Source organism: Mus caroli, chromosome 8 (genome assembly GCF_900094665.2).
Source record: "Mus caroli chromosome 8, CAROLI_EIJ_v1.1, whole genome shotgun sequence".
Lineage (NCBI taxonomy): Eukaryota > Metazoa > Chordata > Mammalia > Rodentia > Muridae > Mus > Mus caroli.
In genome coordinates, this window is record NC_034577.1 from 95,365,475 (window position 1) to 95,392,871 (window position 27,397).

Sequence of the window (27,397 nt, forward strand, 5' to 3'; positions counted from 1 at the left end):
AGGAAGGAAGGAAGGAAGGAAGGAAGGAAGGAAGGAAGGAAGGAAGGAAGGAAGGAAGCAGTGTCCAGACAGCTCAGCTCAGGGGTTAAATGTGTTTGCTGTTCTTCCAGAGAACCCATTTGGTTCCCAGGACCCATGTCAAGCAGCTCACAAGTGCTTGTAACTCCAGGGTCAGGGACTCAAATGCCCTCATCTGGCCTTCTAGGGCACCTGCAGGCAGGTGGCATACACAGATACATAAATATAAGTAAAAATTCTAAAGATAAAATCATTTCTCTTCCATGAAAGGAAGAAGGGAGAGAAGAGGACTATTTGCGGTCCGTGAGAGGGGAAGAGGAGACAGGGAAAGGAATGCAGGCAGGTATAAGCAGAGTATAATGACGTGGGTGAAAATGTCCCAAAGAAACTAATTGTTTTGGATTACTCTATTTTTTTTTTATTTTAAAAAGATGTTACGCACTATTTTAATGCAGACTCCAAAGAATGTGTATTTACGGACAACTCCCACAGACCTCTTAGACAACTCAAAGAACATGAAATTTTACATCCCTGCCTATCTTCTAGAACTTATAGTTTTATACACTAGCTCAGAAGCCATGGCAGGAGCAAAGCCCTAGAGAGACAAATGACAATATTCGATTTAGGGGATACCTGGCTTTGGTTTTTTTTTTTTTTCAATTAAAAATAAAACAGCTCTTATTCTTTCTTGGTGCCGCCTACCCAGCTGTACATGACTGGGGAACTCACTAAATGTCAAGGTCCCTGATCTCTCCGTGTGTATGTATATGGGGTGTGGGGTTGTAGACACAAAACTACCCAATGTCTCAGCACACCAGAACTATCCCCAAGAAGTATGGATGTTTCTCTGTTGCATGAATTTCCTCATTCTCTGTAAGCTGTCACATCTGTGCTGGTGACTTTAGGAAAGACCCTCTCTCCACCACCTCCCACCAGTCATGAGTCAAGGTCCTTGGCCTCTTTAACACCTAGTGTCACCAGAATAGGCTCCAGGGCATGGGCCACATAATTTACGTAGAAAAAAAAAAAGAAGAAGAAAATTCTTCATCACATTGGCAGAAGAGGTTTTCTGGGCTTCCTACCCACACACCCTTAAGGTCAGGTCCTTTATGATGGAATTTGATACGGGAAAAGCATTGCACTATACTCCTATAAAGGTGTACCAGCTGACCTAAAGAAACTGTTGTTTATACATTGAAATTGCTTTGGGGGAGGGGGTAGTTCCGTGTCTACTGTGACTCTAGGGTGAACTCTGGACAGCCAGCCTTTGGAGGTTCTCAGTGCACTGACCTGAGAAGTCCCCAGAGTCCATTGTATAACGCTATACCACAGACTGGTAATTTATAGTGGACAGGAATGCATCTGGCTTGGGTCTCTGAAGGCTCCGAAGTCTAAGATCAAGGGCCACACTTTGGGAGCGGGTGTTGGGAGGTGCTTTGTGTTGCTTCATAGTATGTTTCCGAGTCTCCCATGGGTGAAGAGAGTAAGGGAGGAGAGCTTCTAAGGATGATGCTCTAGTGGCCTGACTCCCTCCATAACAGCTCAGGTAGCTCTTAAAGTCACCCACCTTTCAATCTTCTTGCATTAGGAATTCTAACCCTGGGGGTGGGTGGGTGGGGGACTGGGGAGGGGGAGTGTATTGGGGACTTTTTGGATATCATTGGAAATGTAATTGAGGAAATTACCTAATTAAAAAAAGAAAAGGAATTCTAACCCATGGACTCTGGGCAGATGTTCAGACCTTACCTTGACCCCATGAATTCCTGAAGGGCTTCCCTCTGCAGCCTCCCTGCCTGATTTTTGACGGAGCAGATGCCAGACATTGATATGCATCCCTGATGTCTATGAAGCACACTGATGCACCCGCTGGCATAGAAGATATCCATAGACGTGTATAAACTAACCCATCGGGATGTCTACTGAGGTGTTGTCTACAGGCAGAGAAGGGAAACAGGCTAGATGTCCACCAGTAGAGAAACAATTAAAGAAAATCCAGCACGACCTTCAAGTACAGTGCTGGGCAGCTATTCACACTGACACAGGTGAGGAGAGAGGCCACACTCAGCAAGCTCCTTCTATTTAAGGGTGCATGAAGTTATATGAGTTGTTTTTTTTTTTTTTTTAAGGAGAAAGAAGATACAGTATTAGGGTGCGTGGTTTTACCTTCTACTTTCTCTAGTGTTTTCCTCGAATCCTACACTCATATGAATCTGTGAATGGGTAGAGATACAGAGACGGTGGGCAAGCAGTCACAGTCCAACTCATTTCAGCAAGGCCCAGCCTCCACTCGAAACTGTTGTCTTTGTTAGGGTTTTGCGCTGTGAACAGACACCATTCATGACCAAGGCAACTCTTATAAGGACAACATTTAATTGGGGCTGGCTTACAGGTTCTGAGGTTCGGTCCATTATCATAAAAGTGGAAACATGGCAGCATCCAGGGAGGCATGGTGCAGGCTGAGCAGAGAGTTCTACATCTTCATCTGAAGGTTGCTAGTGGAAGACTGACTTCCAGGCAGCTACGACAAGGGACTTAAGCTTCCACAAGCTCCTCTGCTTCCCCAAGGATTTATCATCAACATGCCCACAGTGACACACCTATTCCAACAAGGCCACTCCCTGGGCCAAGCATATACAAACCATCAGACCCCCACTCTTTGTTTGGAGGCACAGGTTTCTCAGACCAGAGATACTCAGATAAGAGGGCGTAGAGATAAGAGAACTCTTTAGGGCTGTGTCTTCCCACTCAAAGTGAGCCATGTACACCCCATACCCCTAAAACACATAGACACTCAGGCTTGCCAAAGAGTGACCACTCAACAGCCAGAAGATCCGTCTGGATCAACTGATGTCTATTCATTGAGTCATGGCCAGTCTTGGTGCAGTGGGCAGAGCTGTGGCCTCTAGTCCTAGCTCCCTGGTTTGGACCTATCTTCTCTTTTTCTGGTCTTTTGTTTGTCCACAAAATAAATGAAATGTCTGGGTTTGGACAACGGGCTCACCCAAGCCTTTTCTGACCTCACTGCTCAAATGGCTCAAGCTTCCCCCACCCCCAACCCCCAAGACAGCCCCAATGAGCTGAGATCAACCCCTCTAGGTGTTGAGAAGGGAAGCCAGTCAAGGATGCTGAGTCCCAAATGAACAGTTACCCGCAGAGGCTGGGAGGGGCTCTAACCCTGACACTCCACATGGAAACAGGAGCCTAGCAAAGCTGAGGTACAAAGCCTTCTGTTTTCTCCTGGAGGCTGCTTTGTCCCCACCTCCCAGTTGGCGCCTGCAGCTGGCTCAAGTCTCTTCCACAAGGTCCCCAGGGCTCCTCTGCTTCCCCAAGGTTTTTATCATCAACATGTTCAGCTCTTTGTCATCATGTTTTATTTTCGAGAACTGCCTTCCAGCCAGTGGCAGGCGTCAGAGTTTCTGGTGTCCTTCCTTCTTCAAACCTCAGCTCCCTCATCAATAAAGTAAGGGCTTGGAGAGGTTTGGCAACAACTCAATTTATGGATTCCCTGGTCAGATTTACCAACTGTCACCCTGGACAGACCCCTGCAGTCTCACTGAGATGTATCAGCCCTTGAGGGACTCTCCCAGATGAGTAAATGTTCCAAGTGATTCTAACAGTAACTGTAGAGCACGCCAGCATATTTAAATGTGCGATAAGCAGAGACCCTGAAATAATAACAGGCCTAGGAATGGGCTGCGGCATGCCAGAGGCCACAAAGTGGGGTGCATACAGGGAAGGAGCTGGAGCCAGGTCCCTTCCCTGAGCCAGGCATCTTCCAAGGTAGGCTTGCATCTGCCAAGACTGAGCACCAGGACAGAGGGCATCAGGTGGGCAAGGGAAGAAGAAAATAAGCCTGCTGATAGCTCAAATTGAAGGCCTTGGTCAAGCCTACGTGAAGAGAATTCGAACAGCTGGGAACCAGCGGCCTTGATGGGCTCCTCTGCCCAAACCAAAGGTCGGCAGCAGCCTGTGTCCCTTCTGCTGCCTCTACCCTGCCTTCTGCCCTTAGCTCTTGCCTCTGTCCAACCTTTCTGGCTGTCCATCTCTGACATATGGTTGGTCCACCCTTCTCTGCACGTGTCTGTCTGTCCACCGTTCACAAGTCCTCCTGATGTGTCGGCCTCCCCGCCGCCCTGCCCCGCCCGCTGCCCGCCGCTGTGTGGGTGTCGGGCTGGCTGTGCGCAGAGGGGCGCGGCTCGCCGCTCCCACCTCCTCCGCGTCCCCATCTCAGCAATGACCCGGGCCGTGGCGCCACCGAGCTGAGACCCGGGAGCCGCGCCGCCACCGAGGAGGGCCCAAAAGGGTGACGGTGGAGCGAGCGGCGGCGCGGGGACCGCGACGGACGGACGGGCGGGGCTGCTGTTGCTGCTGCAGGGCAGGGCAGGGCAGGGCCCGGGAGACCGCCGGCAGCGGTTTGCCCGCGGATCGCGGGCGCGGGTCTGTTCTGCCCGGCCCTGCCGGGCGCCCCGCCCCTGCACGCACAGCAGGCCCAGGCGAAGCGGCTGGGACGCCCCAGCCCAGCCGGAGCGCCACGGCATCCGAACGGGAGCCGGAGCCCGAGCGGGACCGGAGCTGGAGCCGAAGCTGGAGCCGGCACTGCGGCGCACGGAGCGGAGCGCCGCAGCCAAGCCGAGTAAGGGGCGCGGGGCGCGGGGAGGGCCGCAGACCGGGGTACCGGCTGCTTATGTACGCAGCTGGGGACGCGCTGGGCGGCGGGGGACGTGGTCCCGAGCGGAACCTCAGCGCGCGAGGAACTGAGCGGTTTGCCCGAGACTCCTGCGGTTCCTGATCCCGCATCCTCCCCACCCCCGAGAGGGTCACCGGGACCCGCGAATCCCCGGGGAAATCCGAGGTCTGCCTGAGTCTCAGACGAGTATCCTCCTGGGATGCAAGCCCATGACAGGGTCCCCAGCCCTGCTCCCTCGGTTTGGAGGGTCGCTGACCAGTCCACTCAAGAAAAGATACTAGGGCGCACTCTTGTCTGGGGTGAGAGGAGAGGGACTGGGGTTTTACAGAGTTTGAGCCTGAACCCTCTCCCACCACCTTAAGCCAGGAAGTTTGACGATCCAACGGCCCAGTCACTTGGACCATGCCTCATTTTGACTTACCTAGGATAGAAAGAGCATCCTCGCCGCCCCACCCCCCACCCCCTCCCTTCATAAGGCAGACTTTCCCGTGCAGTCCCTTGCAAAGGACCCGAAGCTGAATCCGAGGTGGCAGTTCCTCTGACTGCACAGCACTGACTGGTACCTGCCACACTCTCCTTCCCAAGCTCGGCAATGCCCACCCTTGCCCCCAGCTTCCTCCTTTCCTGGTTGTCCTTCGGGCTCTGCAGTCCAGGGACAGGTGCGTAGTGTCGAGCCTGGGCTACGTTCCTCAGCCACCCCTGTGCCAGCATGGGCAGCCAAACCCAGCTTGGGAAGGGGCAAGCACAAGTGACATACTAGAGAATCGGGGGACTCTAAGAGTATTCATTCAGAGTCCAAGTGCACCCGAGGGTCAACAGATGTTCCTCTAGACTCTCCTCAGTGATAAGGACTGCTTACTAGATGACTTCACCACTGAGTGACTCAGTTTCCCTCTTTGAAAAGTATCCATGATTCTGTTTAGTGGTCTGTGCAGGGTCTTTGGAGCCATGAGACACTCTTTTGGCTGATTTCCCAGCTGTGTGACCTTAGGCAAGACACTTGACTTCTCTGAGCCTCAGTTTCCTTCACCTAAAATGTATGAAAGATCGTTAGACGAGTCTTCTGAGGAACCTGACACACGTCTAGCCATTGACTGCATTTGGCCACAGGTGTTTCCTGAGGCAAAGAGAGCTTGATGTGAGGCGACATGGTGCTCCCATCTTTCTCACCCTCTGCGATGGCCTTCGGCTCCCTGCGAATCCCCTGACATCTCGTTGCAAAACAAGACTTTCCTTTAGCCTCTCCCTCTTTCGCAGGCGTGTGCTGACATCTTCTGCCCCGCCCAAACCTTTCCTATGCCACTGTCCAGGTTCAAGAGGCTCACTGACTAAAGGGGGCACTCTGCCTTTTTTTTTTTTTTTTTTTTTTTTTTTTTTTTTTTTTTTTTTTTTTTTTGCCTTTGGCTGGTACTTGCCACCCGAGACTTGAGACCCTCTACATTGCGTTCATACTCTGTACAAAGGAATTTACACACTTCCTCTGGGTTAGGTGAAGAGAGGATTGCTCGCTGTGGGGTGACTTGGGTGAGCCACAGGTGATGGTTGGTTGCAACAGGTCTCAGGCTGCTCAGTCAATGGGACAGTGAGGTTACCAGGAGGTACCCACTGAGATTCCTTGCCAACTATCCAGGTCCTGTGACCCCATGATGAACCTACTGAAGGAACTGGAGCTGGTGGCAGACAGCATGACTTGAACTTAAGAGCTGGCAGGGTTTTGGGGAAGGCTCTTCCTGAGTCTGAGCAGTTGGGGCCTCCAGCAGCCCAGTTGCATGCCTAGGGCTTAGGAAAAAAATATGAGCGGCACAGAGGTTGTAAGGAACCAGGAGCATTGATGGAAAGAAAACAGACGTCACCCCCATCCCTACTACCCTGAGCTGGAGTGAGATCAGGAAATGTGTCTACCTGTTGCTGGGCAGAATGGCTGCCTAGGGTTTCTTCCCTCCAGAAATCCCTCTCTCCTTCTTTTGTAACCTACCCCCCCCCCATTCACTCACTAGGGTGCCCCATTCCCTGAATCTTCTATAATTCTCTCCCCTCCTCATCCCAAAGGAGTTCACCAGAAGCTAATTAGGCTCCTTCTGCCTCTCCGCTCAGTATTTGGAGCACAGCTGATGGGGAGGGTGATGGAGATGCAGGACGATCGTGAGTCTTCAGCACCAACAGGCTGAGCACCCTCAGAGGACATCACCAGCTCTTGAAAGCCTAGTGCCAAGCGTGGGGTAGGGAGCGGGAAGGTACCAACCTGTTCACAGCCTCTAAAAGGGAAACTGAGGCCAGGGAGGCTTTTCCCCCCCCTGGGAAGTAAGCACAAGATAAGAGTTGTGGCTGCCAGCACAGCCCTTGGGAGCTAGCAGCCAGGTTTATAGCATTTGATTCTGGGCAGGGGCCTCATTCCCCCGGCCCCTTTGCAGCCTCAGTGTTGTCTTGAAAACGGGATGAATATTGATGGCACACCTGCCAGAACGGTCATGAAGACTAAAGAAATAGTGCATACAAGGCGTATGACAGTGTCCAGTGGAGCTCGGCCAGGAGCCTTTGCTGTACCTGTGTTGTAAACACCCTCACACAGGAGTTTGTAAGCACAAGCACTTTTGCTTTGATCAAAGACAAGAGCATTCTGGTGGAATGGGGGCGGTCAGGACCATCCTGTAATCACCCCCACGGTGATGGTCAGAACGCTGAGGCTCCTCAGGTTAAGGACTGAAGTCGGGTATAGAATAGGTAACATCACTGTGACTCATCCGTAATTTTACACGGGATGTGTGAAATTGATAATTAGCACATTTTCACTTCAGCGGCATGCAATTAGTTATCAAGATTATTCCTCCATGGAGATATTAATGATTTTGTGTCTAAGAGCTGGAAATGAAGGTGCTAACAGTCTGTGGGCTATCATGCTTTTAGACGCTCCTTTTTTTTTTTTTTCTCCCTACTCAAACAATTATCAAACTCATTTAGTCGAATTGACTTAAAAGAGCAGTCTCCCACTCTTATCTACACCTCTTCAGTTTTCTCCGAAGCATTTATCACCTGCAACATCCATAGCCCTTTCTTTTCCATTACCCCCTCTTGGGAGTATCACTCACTGTGATGTCTCCCGAGACTAAAACGGCATTCAATGTTCAGTATGCTTTGCAAAATCATAAGATGTCTTGTCATGTCATACAGGAGGTCTGCTATTTTTATTATCCTTGCCAAGTGTGTAGATCGATTAAAAAACAAAATATTACAGTATGGGAGATGCTGTTCCCTCAAATATTTGGCAAATAAGACTTGCTTCGGGAGCTGAAGGAGATAGCTCAGTGGTTAGGGAGCCCCTGGTGCTGTTCTGCCGGAATACGAACGAGTTTGGCTTACAGCACCCACCCTGGATGGCTCACAGCCACCTGTAACTCCTGCTCCAGGGGATCCGATGCCCTCTTCTGACCCCCAAGGTGCACACACATGCACATGTGAGTACAAGGGCAAACACACACATGCACAAAGTAAAATAATAAGGAATTTTTTAAAAAAGACTTGCATACGTATCGTGGATAGCTTGAAGAATGTTAAGAGGAATGAAGATTAACGGGGTCTGGGGATGCGAGCTGTGATCCCAGCCACTCTGGAGGCTTAGGCAAGGGAATCACAGGTTCATGGCAACTCTGGCTACAGAGTGAGTTCAATGTCAGCCTGGGTTACTTAGTAACAAACATAAAAATGATGTTTAGAGTCCAGAGAGTGTGGAGGATGTAACTCAGGGCCTACATACAAGACCACAGAAAAGGTTATTTTTCAAGTATCTTAAGGAGACTTCCTATTTTAGATGGGAAGTTAACTTTAAAAAAAAAAAGAAGAAGAAACCTTTTCAGTAACAAAAGTTCAAAGGCAGATTAGCTTTAGCTTCTTCCCAAAGAGCTGACATTGATTTTTTTCCTTCCAGTTACTTTCTAACACAAAGGATTCTTTTCTGAATCTTCATTGTGATGATCTTTCAGATTATAAAAATCAATACATTTCACTGTAGAAAATTTTGGATATCATAAAAATATATAAAAATTCTTAATCCCTCCGGTATATTCTATTTCCACCCTAATCTTTTGCTGTGTGTGAATGAATGTTTTCACTAGGACTCTGTTCTACAAAATAAAGGCCGTGCACAGTTCTGTAACTTTTTTTTTCCCTAAAATACTCAAGATTCTTTTTCCATTTAACATTATACTGAGTGTCTATAAGTCATTAAGATTTTTGGAAAACATGATTTCATGCCTACGTAATATCCCACTATAAATGAGTACCATAGATTTCTCAGTCTCCTCTTACTGATAGTGGTGGCCACACTGGGATTATGTCATACTTCATTATCATAAATAATGACTGCCAGGTCTCTTCTGGTGTTACCAAGTCCTGAGCCAGGCTTCTGTGTACTCTTGGTCAAGATGAGACCAGCTTGCAGATGGCCTAGCTCATGAAGTTGCCTAAGACATTAGACCGTATGTTTTGTCCACAGCAGTGGGATTACGCCCTAAAGAGCAGTGGTTCTCAACCTGTGGGTTGTGACCCTTTGGGCAAACATTTGTCTACCAAAATATTTACATAACAACATTCATAACAATAGCAAAATTACACTTACAAAGTAGCAACGAAAATAACTTTATGGTTGGGGTCACCAGAACATGAGGAACTGTATTAAAGGGTCAAAACATTGGAATGGTTGAGAACCACTGCTATAGAGGGACGGTTCTGGTAAATTAGTGCAAGTAGAGACCCCCAAACCACCAGACAGATCTTGACCAGTCTAGTACAGCACACATGGGGCCTGCCAGCGAGCTTCAAGGCCTCTTACGCACCTCTGTGGTCACTCTCTTCTCCCAGTCGTCCTCACCCCAATTCCTGAGTTCATTCTCCTGATGTCAACCTCACTATAAATAGTGTGTGACTTAGCAGCACTTACCAAGGCACGGACCTCCCCATTGAGGAAGTCCCCAGCTGGGTCCCTTCCTGTGACAGAATAAATTTCTGCTGGTGGCCTTAGACTTGCAGGGACGAGGTGGATAGCACCCCCATTGCAAGAGCATTGCATCTAACCAAGTCCAGGAAAATTTCTCACTTCCTTCCTGCTCTGAGCGATCGCATGCCCACCCACAGATCCAGGGAACAAAGCCCTGTGGGATGACATCATTCATTCATTCAGTAGTCACTGTGTACTTCCTGTGGGCCAGGCAGGGTGCTAGGTTATCTATGTCCCTTACACCTACAGTCTGCAGTTCGGAGTGGACTCAGAACCATGATCACCTCCCCTCTCAGTGGACTCAGAACCTCCCCCTCCCACCCTCTATCTCAGATCCAAATGCCTGTCAGACTCACCTACACTTTCCTGCCCAGGGCATTTGAATACTCCTTTCCACTCAACTAGAGTCTCCTCCCCCAGAGAGCCACCCAGCTGGCTTATCTTATCTCTGCTCACCTATCACCCTCCTACCAAAGCCTACTCTTCTTGATCTAAATGTGCCCTGCCTGCACATCTATCTGTCTGTCCGTTCTCCCCTGTGGCCCAACATACATGACCATTGACAGTATCGAGGGGAATTTGTTCAGCATCAGAACCAGTGAGAGACATCTCCCCCATCACCTATTGTTCAGCGTCATCCTAAGCCCACAGATGTCCTCTAGAAATGACAAAAGCTGACCCTGTGGCTGCCCAGCTATGACTCTTTCTGGGATCCTCCTTAGGTCAATGAGCTTGCTTGCCACCTCGACAGGCCCCCCCCCCTTCTGATTCTGAATCTCAGAACTGTCATCTATAGAAGTTGAGGTTCGTGTTGAGGACCTGGTGAGCCGACAGCATGGAACAGCGGTGGGAGCAGGTGTGTCCCACAGCCTCTATGACATGATTAGAGCTCCAGCCATACCTAAATCCCTCCCTGCCTGCCTTCTGTCCTCTGGTGTGAGGTAGGTGGCTCCCCTGGCAGTATTCCCCAGGAGGTCCCACACCCTCCTTATTCACGTCTGAGCATCCCACAAGCCCAGCATGGAGGTATGCCAGCATCAGGAATATAAAAGGACATACAAATGACATGGTCTCCACACACTATTTAGCCACTTCAAAGCCTGGAGTGCTGCCCACCCACCCTCCCTTGCACTCTGAGCCAGGCAATCTAGTCGGAGATGAGTCACAGCTGAATCAGATGCTAGGCTCAGAGCGAGGCACGCAGTGGAATAATGGCCTTAAATGGGCCCACACTGGCCAGGACAGGTGGGGTGCAGCCCTTATATACAGATAGCCACAGTCTCAGCCCACCTGAACCAGGTTCGTCCAACTGACCCATTACTGCCTGGCAGCTCTGTCCACATGCAGGGACCCCAGGTAGGCGCTTGTTCACATGGATACCGTACATCTAGCTCCTTTGGCCTGGGGACTACAACAGAGTTTTGCCCAAACAGAGGGTCTGATGCCACCCAGCAGTGGTTTTCCTGTAGGTTACTTGGAGATCCTCTAGTGGGGAGAGGGGGGAGAAAATAGACAGAGAGTTGAACACCTGCTTCTTTTGAGTCCAGAGAAACCCCATCAAAGGCTAGGGATATATATCATGAGTGGAGCGCTTGCCTATTATACATGGGGCCCTAAGTATGATGATGCACATTTGTAACCAGTGTTCAAAAGGCTGAAGGAAGAGGAACTTGAGTTCAAGGATAGCAAGACCTAGTCCAAAAATGAAAATAAATTAATTTTTTTAAAAAACTTCTTTTAAGATTTATTTATTTCATTTATATGAGTGCATGGTAGCTGTCTGTCTTCAGACACACCAGAAGAGGGCATCAGATCCCATTACAGATGTTTTTGAGCCACTATGTGGTTCCTGGGAATTGAACTCAGGACCGCTGGAAGAGCAGTCAGTGCTCTTAACCATTGAGCCATCTCTCCAGTCTAAAAAAATAAAAAAAATTTTAAAAAAATAAATAATTTTTAAAAATTTTAAAGAAAAATTTCAAAAGAAAAGCCATTCTTTATGTTGCCAAGGATCTGAGGAGACTCCTTGCAAGCCTGAAGGAAATAGGTGCTGGGACCGTGCAGCCAGGGGCTATGTGTAAAGTGCTAGCTGGGGTACACAGTACAGGGAATGGTGGCCTGGATGTGACATATATCAGTGTCACCATAGACAACAGGCTATGTGGAAATAATCAAGTCTACAGGAGAAGCCTGCTTCTTGGCATGCAGGTCATTATTTGAGGGTTATCTCCACATAGTGCTGTATGTTAGTATAAGGCTAAGGTTGACTTACTCTAACATTCCAGGTACTTGTGAAAACGTCCTCTAAAGTGAGCCTCGAGCTAATGTGCATAGACCATGCTGACCCTCATCCACGTGCTGGGGGAAGTGCCACCCTTGTGATTGATCTGTCACCAGGAGTCAAGAAGATCTCTCCAAAGCTGAGATTTGATGGCAACTCAGGAGTTCTCCAAGTAGATAGGCCAGAAACGATATGCCAGGGAGAGAAAGCAGCCCCAAAGTCCAAGAGACCCATTGGAGCCTGCTAGTAGGCCAACCAGAACACCAAGGGCAGACAGCAGATCTCCATGGATGCCACGGGGTGTGAGTGGGGGACACCAGGAGTAGCAGAGCTCTTCCTCTATGTCTTTTCTGTGACCTTGACCAAGTAAACCACCTTGGGCCTCAGTGTTCTCATTTGCAAAATTGAAAGGATATTCCTCATGCCTAAGGTCCTGTCCCAAAAGAGCAGGTGACCTAAATGGCACTTACCAAGCATTTAACCGATATGAACCACATGTGTAGAACCAAGTGTCCCCAAAGCCTCCCCACATAGGACTGTCTACTTGAGGTGCTTAGCACACATCCTACGGGCGTTCTTAGGCACTGGACCATGAGACACCCATCTTCCCTATGGCCTGAGAATCATTAGTCTTCACCTCTGAGTCTCTGGATCCAGTGAGAGGAACAGGTAGGCCCAGAGAATCCTCTCAGAGAGACAGGATCCTAAGGGGAGCCCCAAGAGAGTGAGAGAGAAGATAACCTGCAGCTCTCCGTGGCATCTGGGGTCTCCAGGAGCAGCACTGCAGGAAGTGCCCTCAGCATGCACTTTTTAAGCTCCTGCACTCTGCTAGTGCACAGAGAGTTAGAAGACAATGGGGCTGTGGATGCTGGAGTGAGGAACAGGATGCTTGCCTGAGGTTCAGGGGAGCTAGGGAAGGGGTCTGAGCAAGGGATTGACATGGCCATGCTGTCTTTAAAACAGATTTCTCAGAGGCTGGAGAAATGGCTTAGTGGGTAAGAGGCTTTCTCTTTAAGCACGAGGACCTGAGTTAGGACTCCAGCACCCACAAAAAAGAAGGAAGGAAAGAAGGAAGGAAGGAAGGAAGGAAGGAAGGAAGGAAGGAAGGAAGGAAGGAAGGAAGGAAGGAAGGAAGGAAGGAAGGAAGGAAGGAAGGAAGGAAGGAAGGAAGGAATCTGGGGGTGGGAACAGAGATGGGATCTCTGAGGCTTGCTGGCCCCTGGTTCAGTGAGAGACTGTGTTTAAAGAGAATAAGGTAGATAATGCTAGATAGAGCAGGACACCTGACACCTTCCTCTGGCCTTCATACACATACAGGCCCACACAGGCATGTATGTATGCACACATATACACATACACAGAGAAGGGAGGGAGAAAGGAAGAGAGGAAGAGAGAGAGAGAGATCTGGAGCAATAGGGTGAGATATCTGCTCACTGGTATGCCCCCTTAACATCCACATGTATGTATATGTACATACACACATAGTATCCCCTGCACATCTACAAATGTGAATGCAGACATCAGTTCTCACATGTAATTTTTGAAAACAAGGTTCACAGGCCTTAAAAATTCTTCTTGAATCTCCTGGTGTGAAATTGGTTCTCTTAGCAGCCTGGGAGATCACCTCCTACCCTCCCTCTCCCCAGTCCTCCTCCCTGGGTCAAAACTCTCCCTTGGTTTCTATGGAGACCAAGAATGGATGTCAGGCCAGCCTAGGGTTCACACAGGCAAAGCTGAACAATGTTGGGAGGTGAGTGACAAGTCACTACTCACAGAAGTGTCCCCAGGTCTGCTGTATTCCTCCTGCCTCCCACTGGGAACAAAGGGAGCACCATGAGGCCTGTCACATACCATGAGGCCTGCCACACAGCCCTGCTGCTCCTAAACCCTGTTCCAAGCCTATCCCTGCTTCGCTAGGAGGGATGTGAGGTTCAAGGAGGTGAACTGCTTTGTCCAGAGTCAATGCCAGGAAGTGGCGGCATTGACTTTACTATTACAGGATCTAGGAGAAAAGCAAGGGAGCCCAAGGACAGCACACTTGTTCACCTTCTAAACAGAAAAGCCAATGTTTCCATGCTCAGCCAATGGGCCCCATCCAGACTTCATGCATGTTTGGAGCAGAAAGCCTGTATGAGAAAGATTCCTACATGAGGCTGGCTGACAGCCTGGGGTCTGACACTCACAGGTAAATTCTGCCACATGATGCAATCAGCGAGACTGGTGGCCACCAAGAAGGGACAGGATGTTTCCCACTGGCCTCCTTGCAAGAAGCCCTGGACTCAGCATCCGTGGTCTTACTCAGTCACTCCCACAAGTGCAGTTAAGGGGACTGGAGAGATGGCTCAGCAGTTAATAGCCCTGGCTGCTCTTCCAGAGGACCCAGGTTTGGTTCCCAGCATCTATATCGTGGCTTACAACTCTCTGAAACTCTAGTTTCAAAGAACTAAAAGTCCTCTTCTGGTCCCTAATGGCACCAGACGCACAAGTGAACACAGGCATATATGCAAGCAAAATGCACATAAAAATAAAACAACAATAACAACAACAAAATTCTTAAAGTGCATTTTAGTTTCTGAAGTCAAGTGTGCCACTCCCTAAGAAGTAAGAGCCCGTGCTGTGTCCTTTGGGGACACACAAAGAGAGCCTGATAAGGTTCAGTTATTTAGTGTAGCATGAGAGGTTATTACTTTGAAAATGTTTCCCCTTGTAAAGCAGAGTTAAAGTGGCCCAGCACAGCCTAGCAGCATGTTAAATCAGGTGTCACACCAAGTTCATGTGAGGATAAATATGGGTAGGGAAGAGGCATTATTCTTCCACTTGCCTATATTCTTATATTCATGCAGACCTTCTAAAGGGATGTGCTGGCTGGCCGGGGGCATGAGAGGGAAGCAGATCTGACCTCTCACCCCAACCTGTGAGTTGGCAGCTGTGTGATCTTGGCCAAGCTACATGACTTCTCTGAGCCTCTAAAGAGCACTCTTGGTTCTTTGAGCAGTAATCATAACACAGTTTGGACAGGGAGTCAGGGAACACCCTCCCAAAGCCAGCCACAAGCTGTGAACAAGCTTCTCCTTCTCCAGGTCTGCTTTCCTCTAGAAAATGAGGACTCCAGTCTTTAAGAATTGGTCCATGCCTTACAGCCCCAAGGCACTGGGGATGCTGTAGCCCATGGAAGACGTGGGAACAGTAAGTGGTCCATGGTAGAACTCCATGGCTTTGCACTCCCACTCCAGGTCCACCCAAGAGAGAGATCTGCCCCACCTCCATCACTGTGACCTCAATACCCATGTGATATTCCTGTATCCACACTCCATACTTTGTAGCCCAGGGATCCCAGACTAAGAATGTGTTCATAAGACCCATCCCCCAAAATGATGAAAGCGCCTAGTCCCTGGACATGGTGGATGCTGTAGGCATTCCATCACCTGCCTGTTTGTGTCTCCACAGGTGAGTAGAGGGGCCTCCCCCCTCAAGAAGTCAGAGCTGTGCTCGTGGGCAGGCTGGCTCCGCTGTTCTGCTCCAAGGATTACATGTCCTTCAAACGCCCTTGCCCCTGTAAGTCTCTTCCTTGTCCATCACTGTTGGGGTCCAGCTACTGCAGAGCTAGAGGGCAGAGTCATAAAAATGGTACCAGGGTGTTTGTCTAAGGCACTGAGCCTGACTAAGGCTAGTGTGGAGGGTTTGAATCTGGGGATAGGGACAAGGGAACACACACAAGCCATCCCCACATCTGCAGTGGGCTGCCTGGAACCTGAAAGTCACACTTTGTCCTGTTTCCAAAATGTGGATCAAGGTTCCTCTGAAGCATACTGATCATGCGCTCTCTGCCCACCCACAACGCCATGGCCAAATCAGTGTGCTGTTACAAACGGGTTAGACACTGCCAGCCTTCCCAGGGCCTTCAGTGGGATGGTGCACTGTGATGGATGGTTTCTGTGGGAAACAGAAGCCTTCAGTTCTTCCAGAGCTTAAATGCCCACAAATGATGCTTAATGGATTTGGGTCCTACACACTATGGTCCTTGGAGGCTGACTCCCTAAGGAACTTCATCCCATGTCTCTCACCAGGAAGCACCCACAGACTGAAGAAAATTCATGATTGTTGAGAAATCAGGCTGTGTGTTGAGGTGACATCAGAGGACACCATCTGCTCCCCCGGTGTCCACACACACTGCCTCTCACCTCACTCTCACTAAGGTTTTTGCTTGAGTTTCTACCTCTAGTTGTGCCGTCCTAGGCTGAGCACATCTTTCTCTCATAGTCACAGCCCCAGATGCTAACTCCTAAAATACTGAGGGAATGCCAGTGAAGGGGGGCGGGGCTACATGTCCCATGTGGATGGGATTTAGTCAGAATCTGGGCAGGGTCTTCACCACTTATATTGCAGGGAAGAGGCCAGCTGTAGGCTCATCTGCCAAGAGTAGAACCAGATGTGGTAAAGCTCTGGCCACCCGGAGGAGGGGAGGGGAGAATGGAGAAGGAGAGCCCAGCTGTATGTGACACTGTTGGTGGCTTCCACCTTCTTGACTCCTGACCCTCCTAGGTTCTTCCAAGCCACTCTGTTCACGGATGCTGTCCATCGTGGCTCCTTTGGCATGGAGGAGGGGAACCGCACCTGTCCCTGTTGCTTAGCCCCAGGGTCCAGCCCAGCCCCCTCCTTATTCTGCACAGCCAGACTTCATCCTTGCTCTGTTGCCCTGCTTCTGGCTGCAGTCTTGAGCGGGTGCTTCCCAGCCTGTCTGTCCCAGCTTCTTCCTGGGTCCCTCTGCTTTCTACTGCCCCCATCCCACCTCATACTCAACCTGCCCCAAATTGAATGGTCTATCTTCCCTCTAGACCATCTGTCTCTGTCTCTGTCTCTGTCTCTGTCTCTATCTCTATTTTTATCTATATCTATATCTAGTTCATGATACAAACTGCATATATATTGATTTGGATACCACCATTGAATCTATCCCTTAGACCAGAAATATGAGTGGCCCTCAGTCTCCTTGTTGTGTATACACCCATCAGTACTGACTGCCCAAGTGAATCCTGGGGGATTTGAGTGAGGCCAACAGTTTGCCATCTTGGAGCCCCGCCCCCGCCCCGCCCCCACTCTGCCCCTGCCCTGCCCCTTCAGACACAATCTAGAAGTCTGGAAGTTGCTCACTTACCTTTATGCTTGCTTGCCTGTCCACGTCCCAGTAGATGGTGAGCTTCCAGAAAGCAGGTTCACTCTGGCCTTGCCCTCTGGCTGTCCTCAGCACCAAGCTCATTGTTGGCCAATCAAATGAACAAGTAAATGAAGCCAATGCCCTCTGGGCTCTGCCACCATGCAGACTGAAGACCCTCATTCAGGTCCTGGAGGTGTGGTGAGCAGGGGTGCGGAAAGGGTGCTTCAAAACCCTGAAAAGCCTCCAACAGAGCTCTTAGGAGCCAGACATGGGGAGCATTCCTGTAACCCTAGCATTTGTGAGGATGATCTCTAACTCTGGGCCAGCCTGGGCAACAGAAGGGAACTCTGTCTTAAATTTTTTCATTCTTAAATAATGAAAAGAAATATTTAGGATACCCAGGAATGGCCATCTGAGGCCACACACCCCTTCTTTTTCACACACACACACACACACACACACACCTAGAACTGTTCTGTGCAGTGAGAAACATGACAGAGACCACCATGTTAGCTCTCCTGATGGCCTCGACAGGTTGTGAAAAGATGCCGCAGCCATGAAACCTGGAAAACTCAGAGTAGGAGACAATTTGTTCTCGTTCACACCCCTGCTCCCCTGGCCCCTGTGGTTTAGACATACAACCCACCGGAAAGAAGACCAAGCCCAGCAGTTTCCCAAAGACCTCTGTCCAGGAGTCAGAGCTTGAGAAGTCTGTGGAGAGTGTAAGGGTCACATCTACCTGGAGCAGAGAGCAAGGTGGCTGGTTAAATGGTGCTAAACCACTGCTGAAAACTGGCCAGCGCCTGCAGACCCTGGGGATGTAGCATACTTCTCAGGCTCCTGGGAGTTGGGCAAACATCAGCCACAAAGGGCTGGGCTGTAGGTCAGTTAATGTCCAATCCCATTTCACTATCACATACCTCAGCTTGTCTCTGCCCCTTGAGGGCACCTCCATCAGCTCTCCACAGCAGCCGCCTTGGGAAAACGAGAAGACTGAGGGAGAAATGCAACAAGAACAAGAAAGAGGAGGCCAGGGAAACCCTGTCAAGGAAGACGGTGTGTGCAGGTTACGTGGCTGCAAAAGGAAAAGGGCTTCCTCTGCTTGAAGTGATGTCTGTGAGCCTTTCCCTGTGTGCAGAGGTCTTGCCTGAGGCCCTGAGTGTGGAGGAGGTCTGTTGTTCCTCGGGAAGTCTGGAGATGGGGGGATCGGTTCCCTCTGGGCTCTGCCGGGCAGAACAGCCCAGGACTCCCTGGGGACCCAGGCTCTAAGCGCAGATGCTACACATCCTCTTCACTGTCATCTAGCAGATGGCAGCACCATGTAGCTCCCTCTGGGGGTGAGGGGGAGCTGTTCCCCTCTGGCTTCTGGGGACAGATCTGAAGTTGTTGTTTGAGGGTGAGGTGGGGTGGAAGAAACTGGAGACTAAGCGTGGAGCAAAGCAAATGAGGGAGGGGGAGACATACCCCACCATCTATGGAGAAGCCAAGTGGACACATCACTGTCAAGTTTATGGTGGCTGCTAGACGCCTGGCAGGAACCATAGCCTGGCAGAGCCCCATAATGCCTATGATACCTCCCACCCCCTCAGAGTAAGGGTAATGTTGGGATGTGGCATGGAAACACTCTAGCACTGATATTTGCCATCTGTGGGAGTACGACTCACCTTCCCAAGCCCTCAGTTTGCTCATCCACAAAATGGGACTGGTGGATTCTTACAGTTCGCTACTCAGAGTTGAGGGGCCACGGGAAGAGTTGAGCTTGGTTATCAGGCTCTGAAAAGATGCTCAAGAGCTGCCCCACTACCTACCTGTGATGAACATTGTAGCAATGATAGAGGAATCCTGTTTCCTCATGAAGGCAAGGAAGCCCTTGGATTCCCAACATCCTCTTCAAAAGTATATCCCTGGTGATCTGACTTTCTGGCAAGGCCCCAACTCTTAAGGTCTCTACCATTTGCCATAAATGCATGGACCTTTGGGAGATATTCACACTACAGTGTTTCTTTGCTCTTCTTGTTGTCATGGTTACCTCTGTTGCTATCAACAGAAGGAAGGATTTGAGGGCAAACAGGGAAAATAATGGAGCACACTTAACCTTCCACCATTTCTGTGTCCGGAGCAGACATCACTAATCAATTATGGTACTCTTTCTCAATGAGCCTAGAGGTAAACTCAGAGTCATTCTAAATGCATGCTGGAAATACCCATAGATCACTAGTTTTTGTCCATCCCTCGATGAAGCAAGGCACTAGAGGGGAAGGGATTTTAGCTGTTCACTCCTGAGTCTAAGTTTCTTCACTTATAAAATAGGAGTTGATAAAGGTTTGCATGTTAGAGGAATGCTGTGAGGTAGTGTGCGGATCCATGTTTCTTGTGGCTTCCTTGCTTCCTTGAAGAAGTTCTGTGAAGAAGGGTTAGTGTTTCCATTCCACAGATGAGGAAACTGAGGCTTGAAGTAGTAAGGAATTATCCAGGGCGCTACAGCTAAAAGGTGAGGGTTTCAGACTGGCATGAGAGTGATCAGGTCTCAGTTTTAACTAAACCACAGCTGGATCAACATACAAGTGCAGCCAGGTGTGGTGGCATGGGCTTGTAGTTCTAGCTCTGGGAAAGTGAAGACGAAAATTCCTGGAGTTTGCTGGCCAGCCAATCAGTGAGCTCCAAGTTCAGGGAGCCACCTTGCCTCCAAAACTAGAAAGGAATAGTGGAGGCACTCTGGCATCCACACATGTGTACACACACATTCACATGAACATAGACAGGGTGTGTGTTTATTGATAATGTGTTGGGGTGGTATGTAGCAAATACAGCAGGCAAAACACCCACACACATACAATTGTCAAAAATATAAACACTGTTTGGTGTGATGGTGAATGGGTTATCCGCAGGAAGACTGAGTCATACCCGTGTCTTGTAGAAAAGAACACTGAGTGGGAACATTCAGCAATGGGAGCTGGTAGGGCTTGTTCCAGCACAGGAGGAACAGTGGCCTTGAAGAATGCATGGAAGGTACCAGAGCTGGCACATCAGTCATACAGTGTGTGGCCCTGGAAGCCATGGTCAGATTTCAGCTTTTGCTTCCTGGGAATCTTTGGAAGATTATGAGCTGAAAAAAGTTTCAATCACCCTGGTATGGCAAAAGAGGCTGGAGGGGGGACCAAAGGAGAGGTGGAGGTGGTCAGGAGGCTAGGAAGTAATCCAGGATGTAGTGAGAGGGCCTAGGGCAGAGATTGAAGCCAAAAACAGACTGGAAAGTGAAGTTGTTCGGATACGGTGTGGATGAGGAAGGAAGAGAAGCTTAGAGCTACGCACACGGAAGGACCAGTCTGTCACTGACTGAGCTGGCGAAAGTCCTAGGTCAGCTGGCAACCTGACTGGGCTGGACTTGAAGGCACACTGCATCTGAGATGCTGTGTAGACACCAGGGTGGAGAGGCAGGCAGACAGCCAGACATATGAGCCTGGTGGGTTCAAGGGTGAGTCTAGAGCTGGAGATGTAAATTGGGGAGCTGTCAGTGTCTGGGTGCTGAGAAGTGGGATGAAGCCACCGGCAGTACAGGACACACGTGGGACAACAGTGGGGGAAGAGAAGGAACTCGAGCGTGAGCATTGTGTGGGTGGAGGGCAAATGATCTCCACACCTAGTGGTCTTGCCAAGAGCACAGTGATCCCTGGAGTTGTCACCCAAAGCCAGGTTCATGGAGGATAGCCTGCTCTGCAGCTAGAGGATGCGTAAGCACACTGCTTTTCCTCTGCCAAGGGCTCCCATGCGTTAGCCACTCCTGCACTCGGTTCTCCCTGCACCTGGAACGCTTCCCAGGGCTTGAGAGAGGCAGGTTGTCCTCTATGATGCCACCACAGAAATGAACAGCCTGTCTGCTTCAGAAACAAGGGAGCAGAACCTGGAGGGGACCCGGGGACCCTGCATCCCCCGTGAGTCACCGAACCATCTGCTTCTAGAGGCTGCTCTTTGAACCCACCCCTCTTCCTTGAAACTTGAGGGCACCTCCCTCTGCAGTTTAGGAGACACTCATCCTTGTGATCATCCTTCTGCTCATTGCTCTCCGCACTCCTCACCACCCCCACCACCTGTCGCCCCTCAGCCCCCAACCAGCCTTCTGCTCCTGCAGCCCTGGATGGAATGTGTCTTCAGCAGGAAAGGGTCAAAAGGTAGGTTGTGGGAGTAGGTGTGCCCTAATGCATTGGGCAGCACTTAAGTCTGAAGGAGCCAGGCTCAGCCAACACTGGAGCAAATGTAGTTAACTCCTCTGAACCTCTGCTTAGCCCCTTATGAAATGGGATAATTGGGCTGAGTTTCCAATGTGACCTGAGGGTTTGGTGAACACAGAGCATGCTCAATAAGGTTGATTCCTTCCTGACTTTTAATCCCACTGTGATAGTCGTGAAGCTACACTCAGACTTCCCTGCAGGGTCCTCCTAAAACTGCCCCTCTCCCCAAGATCTTCTCTCCCTTCCCAGCAGCCCCAGCTTGGCACAGTGACTGTCCAGCAATTTTGACAGCTGTCATCGGGAATCCCCCTCCCCTTGCCCAGATGTAAACCAGCTCGCCCAGCCTTGTGATGCAGGCTAGATATAAGCCATCTGCAGGAGCTGTCCCAACTCTATCTTACAACAGGCTTGGTAACCAAGTACAGAGAAGGAGCGGGGTGAGGTCACAGAGTGTATGAGTTGGCACCATGTCAGTCCCCTGTCTCAGAATTAAGTGTGGCTGCCACACACGAGTGAGAAAGTACCCCAGGAGAGAGATCTAAATAGGAAGACCAGACTCCTTCGAAAGGGAAACTGGCAGAGCTGCTTCAAGGGACAAAGATCACTGCATGGTCCCCACTCCCACCTCACATGTCCCTACACACACACACACACACACACACACACACACACACACACACAATCTTCATTTAAGAGGCCGGGGACAGTCAGAGGAACCTAACTTTAGCTCCTAGATGGAGCAGCCCTTACCCTACTTCAAGTTTCAGGTACTTGAATCTCTACCTCTGGAGGGCATGCTGAGCCTCCCTACCCTGCTTGGTCTCTAGGGATTTTCTTTCTTTCGTTCTTTTCTTTTCTCTCTGTGTGTCTCTGTGTGTCTCTCTGTCTCTCTCTGTGTGTCTCTGTCTGTCTGTCTGTCTGTCTGTCTGTCTCTCTCTCTATCTCTCTCTCTGCAGAAATGTCATCCTCAAGAGCCAATAGTTAAAAATATTTAGGAGTTTCATGAGCAAATGGGTTAACTACTGGTAGCTCTAAAATCACCATGGTGGAGGCGTTACATCCTGGAGATGGACAAACTATGGATCTGAAACCCTCCCTCCCTTCCTTCCTTCTGCCTTCTTTTATTTTCCCCATCACACTTTCCTTCCTCCCTCACGGCTCTTTTTTCCATCCTTTTTCCTTTTTTTCTGCATACAGAAAGGTGCACCATCACCAGGGCACAGCTCAAAGGATTCTCACAAACTGAGCATGGCCCTGCCCCCGGGGAAACACCATCTCACCTGCACCCAGATCCCCTTCGTATGTTTTCCACTTGCTCTCATGTGCCAATGACATCCACAAAGAGTGTTTCCTGTGTGTCTCACTTTATTGGGATTGTGTAGTATGTTGCTTTGCTCAACAGTGTGTTGCACACTTTACCGACCTCGTTGAGTATAATTGTAGATGAAGTAGTCTCTCCACTATGTAGTATTCCTTTGTGTAAATACATCATTCTACTCTAGCGGGCATCTGGGTGTTCTCATTGTGAGATGATGCACGAATAGCCATGCTGTGAATATTCTAGTAGTGATATCCAAGAGAAGTTCTTCAGTAATGAAAATGCTGTCTTTGTTGTTCAGTATAGACAGCCCAAGCCACATGTGGCTACGGAGCACTCAAATGGCTAGTGTAAATAAAGAGATGGGTTTCTTTTAATTTAATTAGCTTTTATTTAGTAGCTGCCCATAGCCATCACAGTGAACATATAAAAAGGCATCCCACCTAGGAGGAGGAGCTTGGGTGGAAGGATATACATACGTTAAGTTTTCAAGGGTAGAGCTAAACATTTCCATAGTGGCTGTTCCAGCTTGTTCTCTTATGAGCAAATGTGAGTGAGATTTCTGACCACTGTATGCTCTGACAACAGTGGGTGTAGTCTAAGTTTCTCATCTCAGCCATTCACGTAGGAAACAGAGATAGTGTGTGGTGGTTTTAGTTTGAATTTCTATGGTAACTTCATGTAGTACTTCAAACTCTTTTGTTAAGGAACCTCTCAAGTCTTTTACCCATTTACGGTGTGCTTTTATTATTGATTTCTAGGCACTCTTTATATATTGTGAATGACTTCTCATTTAGACATATTATTGAAAAAATCTTCTTGATTAGGGATTGCCTCTGTTTTTCATTGTGGTACCTTTGGATTAATAGAATATGCCTACTTTTTTAGTCCATAAAAATATAGGTTAATTTTCATATATGCAACTATTTAGTTTATACATCTTTAACTGAATATGAGGTTATGAAATACATTCTTATACTCCTTGGGAGTAGAGAGTTTATCACTGCCATTCCAAGAATACAATTTTACAAATTTGAAAACTATGTTGAGTCCTTTCAGTCACATAGCAATCTTGTGGAAGAGGTTTTCCTCTACTGTTACTGACATTTCAGATTGCAGTAAATACATTTGTAATGACATTTAAAGAGCACTCACGAAATAATTTAAGCTTTTTTTTTTTTTTTTTTTTTTCAGAAATCTCCCTTTCTTTTCAAGGTAAAGAGGGATCTGTAGTACTTTAAAATATGTGCACTGGTCCTGACATTTTAAGGGCATTAGAGGACACGTGGCTATTACACATGCATAGTATGTCATCAGCACACTGTCAACCTTGGGGACAGTGGCACTGTGGAGGAGTAGGGTGATCAATTATACCTGCAGTAGTGATGTGCTGGCCTGTCTGCCAAGCATAAAATCCAATTATCTACAACAATATGACTATCAACAACCCAGACAGTGTATAATTTACCACTGAATTTGTATCTTCAGAAACCTGGCCCGTGATCTTTAAGTTCTTTTAAAATATAAATTATACTGAGTGTAAAGTCAAAACACCAGACCTCAGTAGAAGGGTGAGGCTGAAGCTCCCAGCCTGGCGTAGTAAATTTTTAGCTGTCACGCCCATGTCAGGTTCTGTTCAGTCTTAGCTCCTGAACTGGGATTTGAGAAATGAAAGGCTCAGCTGTCCACAGTTGTCTTCACACAAATGCCATGGGTTTGGCAAGTTGATGAAGCACATTTGCAATGAAGGGACACACAGCCCCTTCCCTAGGTTTGACACACTGGCTTTGATATAAATGATAATGCCGAGACATAGAAAAAGCCAAATGAAGGTCTGTCTGTCAGTTTGAGTCAGTAACCAAGAACATTCCCTTCAGCTGTAGACGTGGGGCCCAAAGGCGACTCAGCTCAACCCTGAGTCAGGTAGCGGGAGGTTCCAGAGGCACGGCTGAGGCAAGCCATCACTCAAAGACACTCTGGGTAAACAGTACACACTTCCTGTCAGCTGTGGCTGAGGACTGCATATTTCTATCTGAAAAGGATTCCCCGTGGGGCTTCTTATCATCTGAAGAAAGGCAGGCTGTCTTGGGTTCTCTGCATGAACACGAAGCCTGGGGTTTTTTAAATTGGCTTTCCTGCATCGTCGCAGATGGGTCCGGCTGTTAGTGCTGTTTGACACTGAGCGGCCGTAATGGATGGCATGACTAATCGCTTGTGTATCCAGCGAAGAACAAGCCCGTTTTGGGTGGAAAGCTAATCATGGGGGAAAGGATGGTTCTGGGAAGATGAGAGAGGGGATTGTTTCGTGTCTCGGGAGACAAACAGCTTAGAGAGCAGCAGCAGCAGCAGCAGCAGCAAAACCAAACAAAAACAAACTCGAAGGGCAAAGCCTTAACACTTGAAGAGTGAAATTCCATAAATACCTCCATGACTTTAGAACCTTTAAGTAGGACACAAAAGGTTCTAATAATTTAGAATGTCTGCGTTGAAGTGAAGAACACTAATGGGAGTTTGGGCCACACAGTGGGATGCACCATCCTGGGGTACATGGTTAATGATGAGATATATCCCACAAGTCATTTTTTAGCAACCCTGCCTGCTTCAGATCTGACTTTGACTCTGTTTACATCTCAGTCCCTGAGCAATCCTTGAACCCTCGAAGTATCCTACTGATCCCACCGTGTGGCCCAAACTCCCATTAGTGTTCTTCACTTCAACGCAGACATTCTAAATTATTAGAACCTTTTGTGTCCTACTTAAAGGTTCTGAAGTCATGAAGGTATTTATGGAATTTCACTCTTCAAGTGTTAAGGTTTTGCCCTTCCAGTTTATTTTTGTTTGGTTTTGCTGTTGCCTCCTCCTCCTTCTGCTGCTGCTGCTGCTGTTTCAAGATTGGACTTCCCTGTGTAGCTCTGGCTGTCCTGAAACTCACTATGTAGACTAGACTGGCCTTGAACTCAAGAGATTCAGAGCCTCCAGAATGCTGGGATTTAAGTAAGGTGTGTGCCACGTCTGATAGTCTTCACATTTAGATCTGCTTCTAGGAAATGCCTTCAGGGTTCTAAGGCTTAATTCCATATACTGAACACCTGTTATGAGCCAGCCATCCTGTTAGCCAGTGTGTTTTGATTAGCTTACATCAGAGGACACTGTTCCAGTTTTACAAATGAGTCAAGGGACTCAAAGCGTTCGATAGGCACTAGTAACAGGCAACAGAGGCAGCTTTTGACCCATGACTTTTGATATTGCTCTGTAACTTGGGCTGGCCTAGTTCTATAAATGTCACTTTTATTTCCTCAGATAGAGGGAGGAGATAAAAGCCTTATCCAAGCTGTGTGAATATACAGTACAGCTTAGGCTGAGCCCAGAGCATTGCTTTATCTGTTCTAACTATACCTAGGCCTAGAAGCTTCTAGCCTCCATCCAACCTAATCTTTCAAGCTGACTGATTCAAACCGGCTTCTCTCAGCTTCTGACTGAATCACTCTGCTTAGCCTCATACTAACTTTGACAATATTTTCTAATTCTGGCCCCTTCTCATTCTCTGGCTCATTCTGCCTTCACTTGTGTCTAGCTTGTTCTCTCTGTAACCTGTCTCTGTAAAACTGTCCCTGTAAAACTGCCACACCACCACCACCACCACCACCACCAGTGTCTAGCTTGTTCACTCTGTGTGTTGCTCTCTTAAGTAACATCTCTTTCCTGTGCTGTTCTCCTAAGAGTTGGGCATATCCTATCTTTGATTCATTCTGTAAAAATCTTTCTCTGATTCATCACTTTGTCTGCCTCTCAGTTAGACATCACTTACAAACATGGCTGCTTCCTTCTACAAACTAACCTTACCTTTATTATTAGGGATTAAAGGTATGTACTAAGGGCGTGTCTGTACCCCAGCTAGATCATACTATAATCCTGGGTGTGTCTGCTCTCTGGCTGGATCCTATCTTTGGATGTGATCCTTTGCCAGAGTGGCCATGTTGCTAGATTAAAATTCCTCTAGATATTTCTCTTTCTACTAATGACACATTACCTGTAGTACACTGCTAACCTTTTTGAGGTTAATTCTGGATACTGGGGAAACTTCTATGAATCCAGAGACAAAATTCTGCCACATTTAATGTGTCCCAGACTCAGACACCTCAGAGCCCTGTTCCAGGTCAGGAAAACAGGAGAGCAACCACAGGGCTATAATTCCTCCCTTGTATAAAGGTGTGCAATGTCACACTGTTGGAGGAGCCAGTGTGACATTTTTCATGTATCTTTCTATTGTGGATGTCCAATTTAATTATACTACAGCCAAAGAGCATATTTTGTACACTTTAATCTTTCTGAATTTGTTGTTGCTTGTGCTGTGACCCACACATCCCAAAGAGTGTCCCATATGTGCTGGGGTAGATAGTCCTGCAATCGTCAGGTTTAACACTTGGTGAAGTGTTCCTTAAGAGTCAATTTTGTCAAGCTGGTTGCTAGCATCCTTCAAGCCTTCCAGATCCTTGCTGAGTTTCTAGATAGCTCTTGTCTTACTTATTGAGGATGCAGTGTTAAAATCCCCACTTTCAAATGAAAATGACTTTTCAAATCTAATAATACTCTCTCTCATGTTTTAGGGGACTCATTAGTTGTTACGTTCACCCAACAACTATATGTTCCTGATATATTGACTTGGTACTAGGAGGTGTTCTTGCCTCCAGTAATATTTCTTGCCTTGAGTTTATAAAC

At 48.4% G+C, this 27,397-nt stretch overlaps 1 protein-coding gene across 1 annotated transcript in view; it reads left to right on the forward strand.

The window, feature by feature from the left end:
- The first annotated feature begins 4,165 nt into the window (after positions 1 to 4,165).
- The window catches only part of Bean1 (brain expressed associated with NEDD4 1), a 47,561-nt gene continuing 24,329 nt past the window's right edge, over positions 4,166 to 27,397 (forward strand). Inside the window, exons 1-2 of the mRNA XM_021170788.1 lie at positions 4,166 to 4,651; positions 15,424 to 15,531. Coding sequence (XP_021026447.1) covers positions 15,507 to 15,531 — 25 coding nt within the window. The 5' untranslated portion in view covers positions 4,166 to 4,651; positions 15,424 to 15,506. The remainder of the gene's footprint in view (positions 4,652 to 15,423; positions 15,532 to 27,397) is intronic.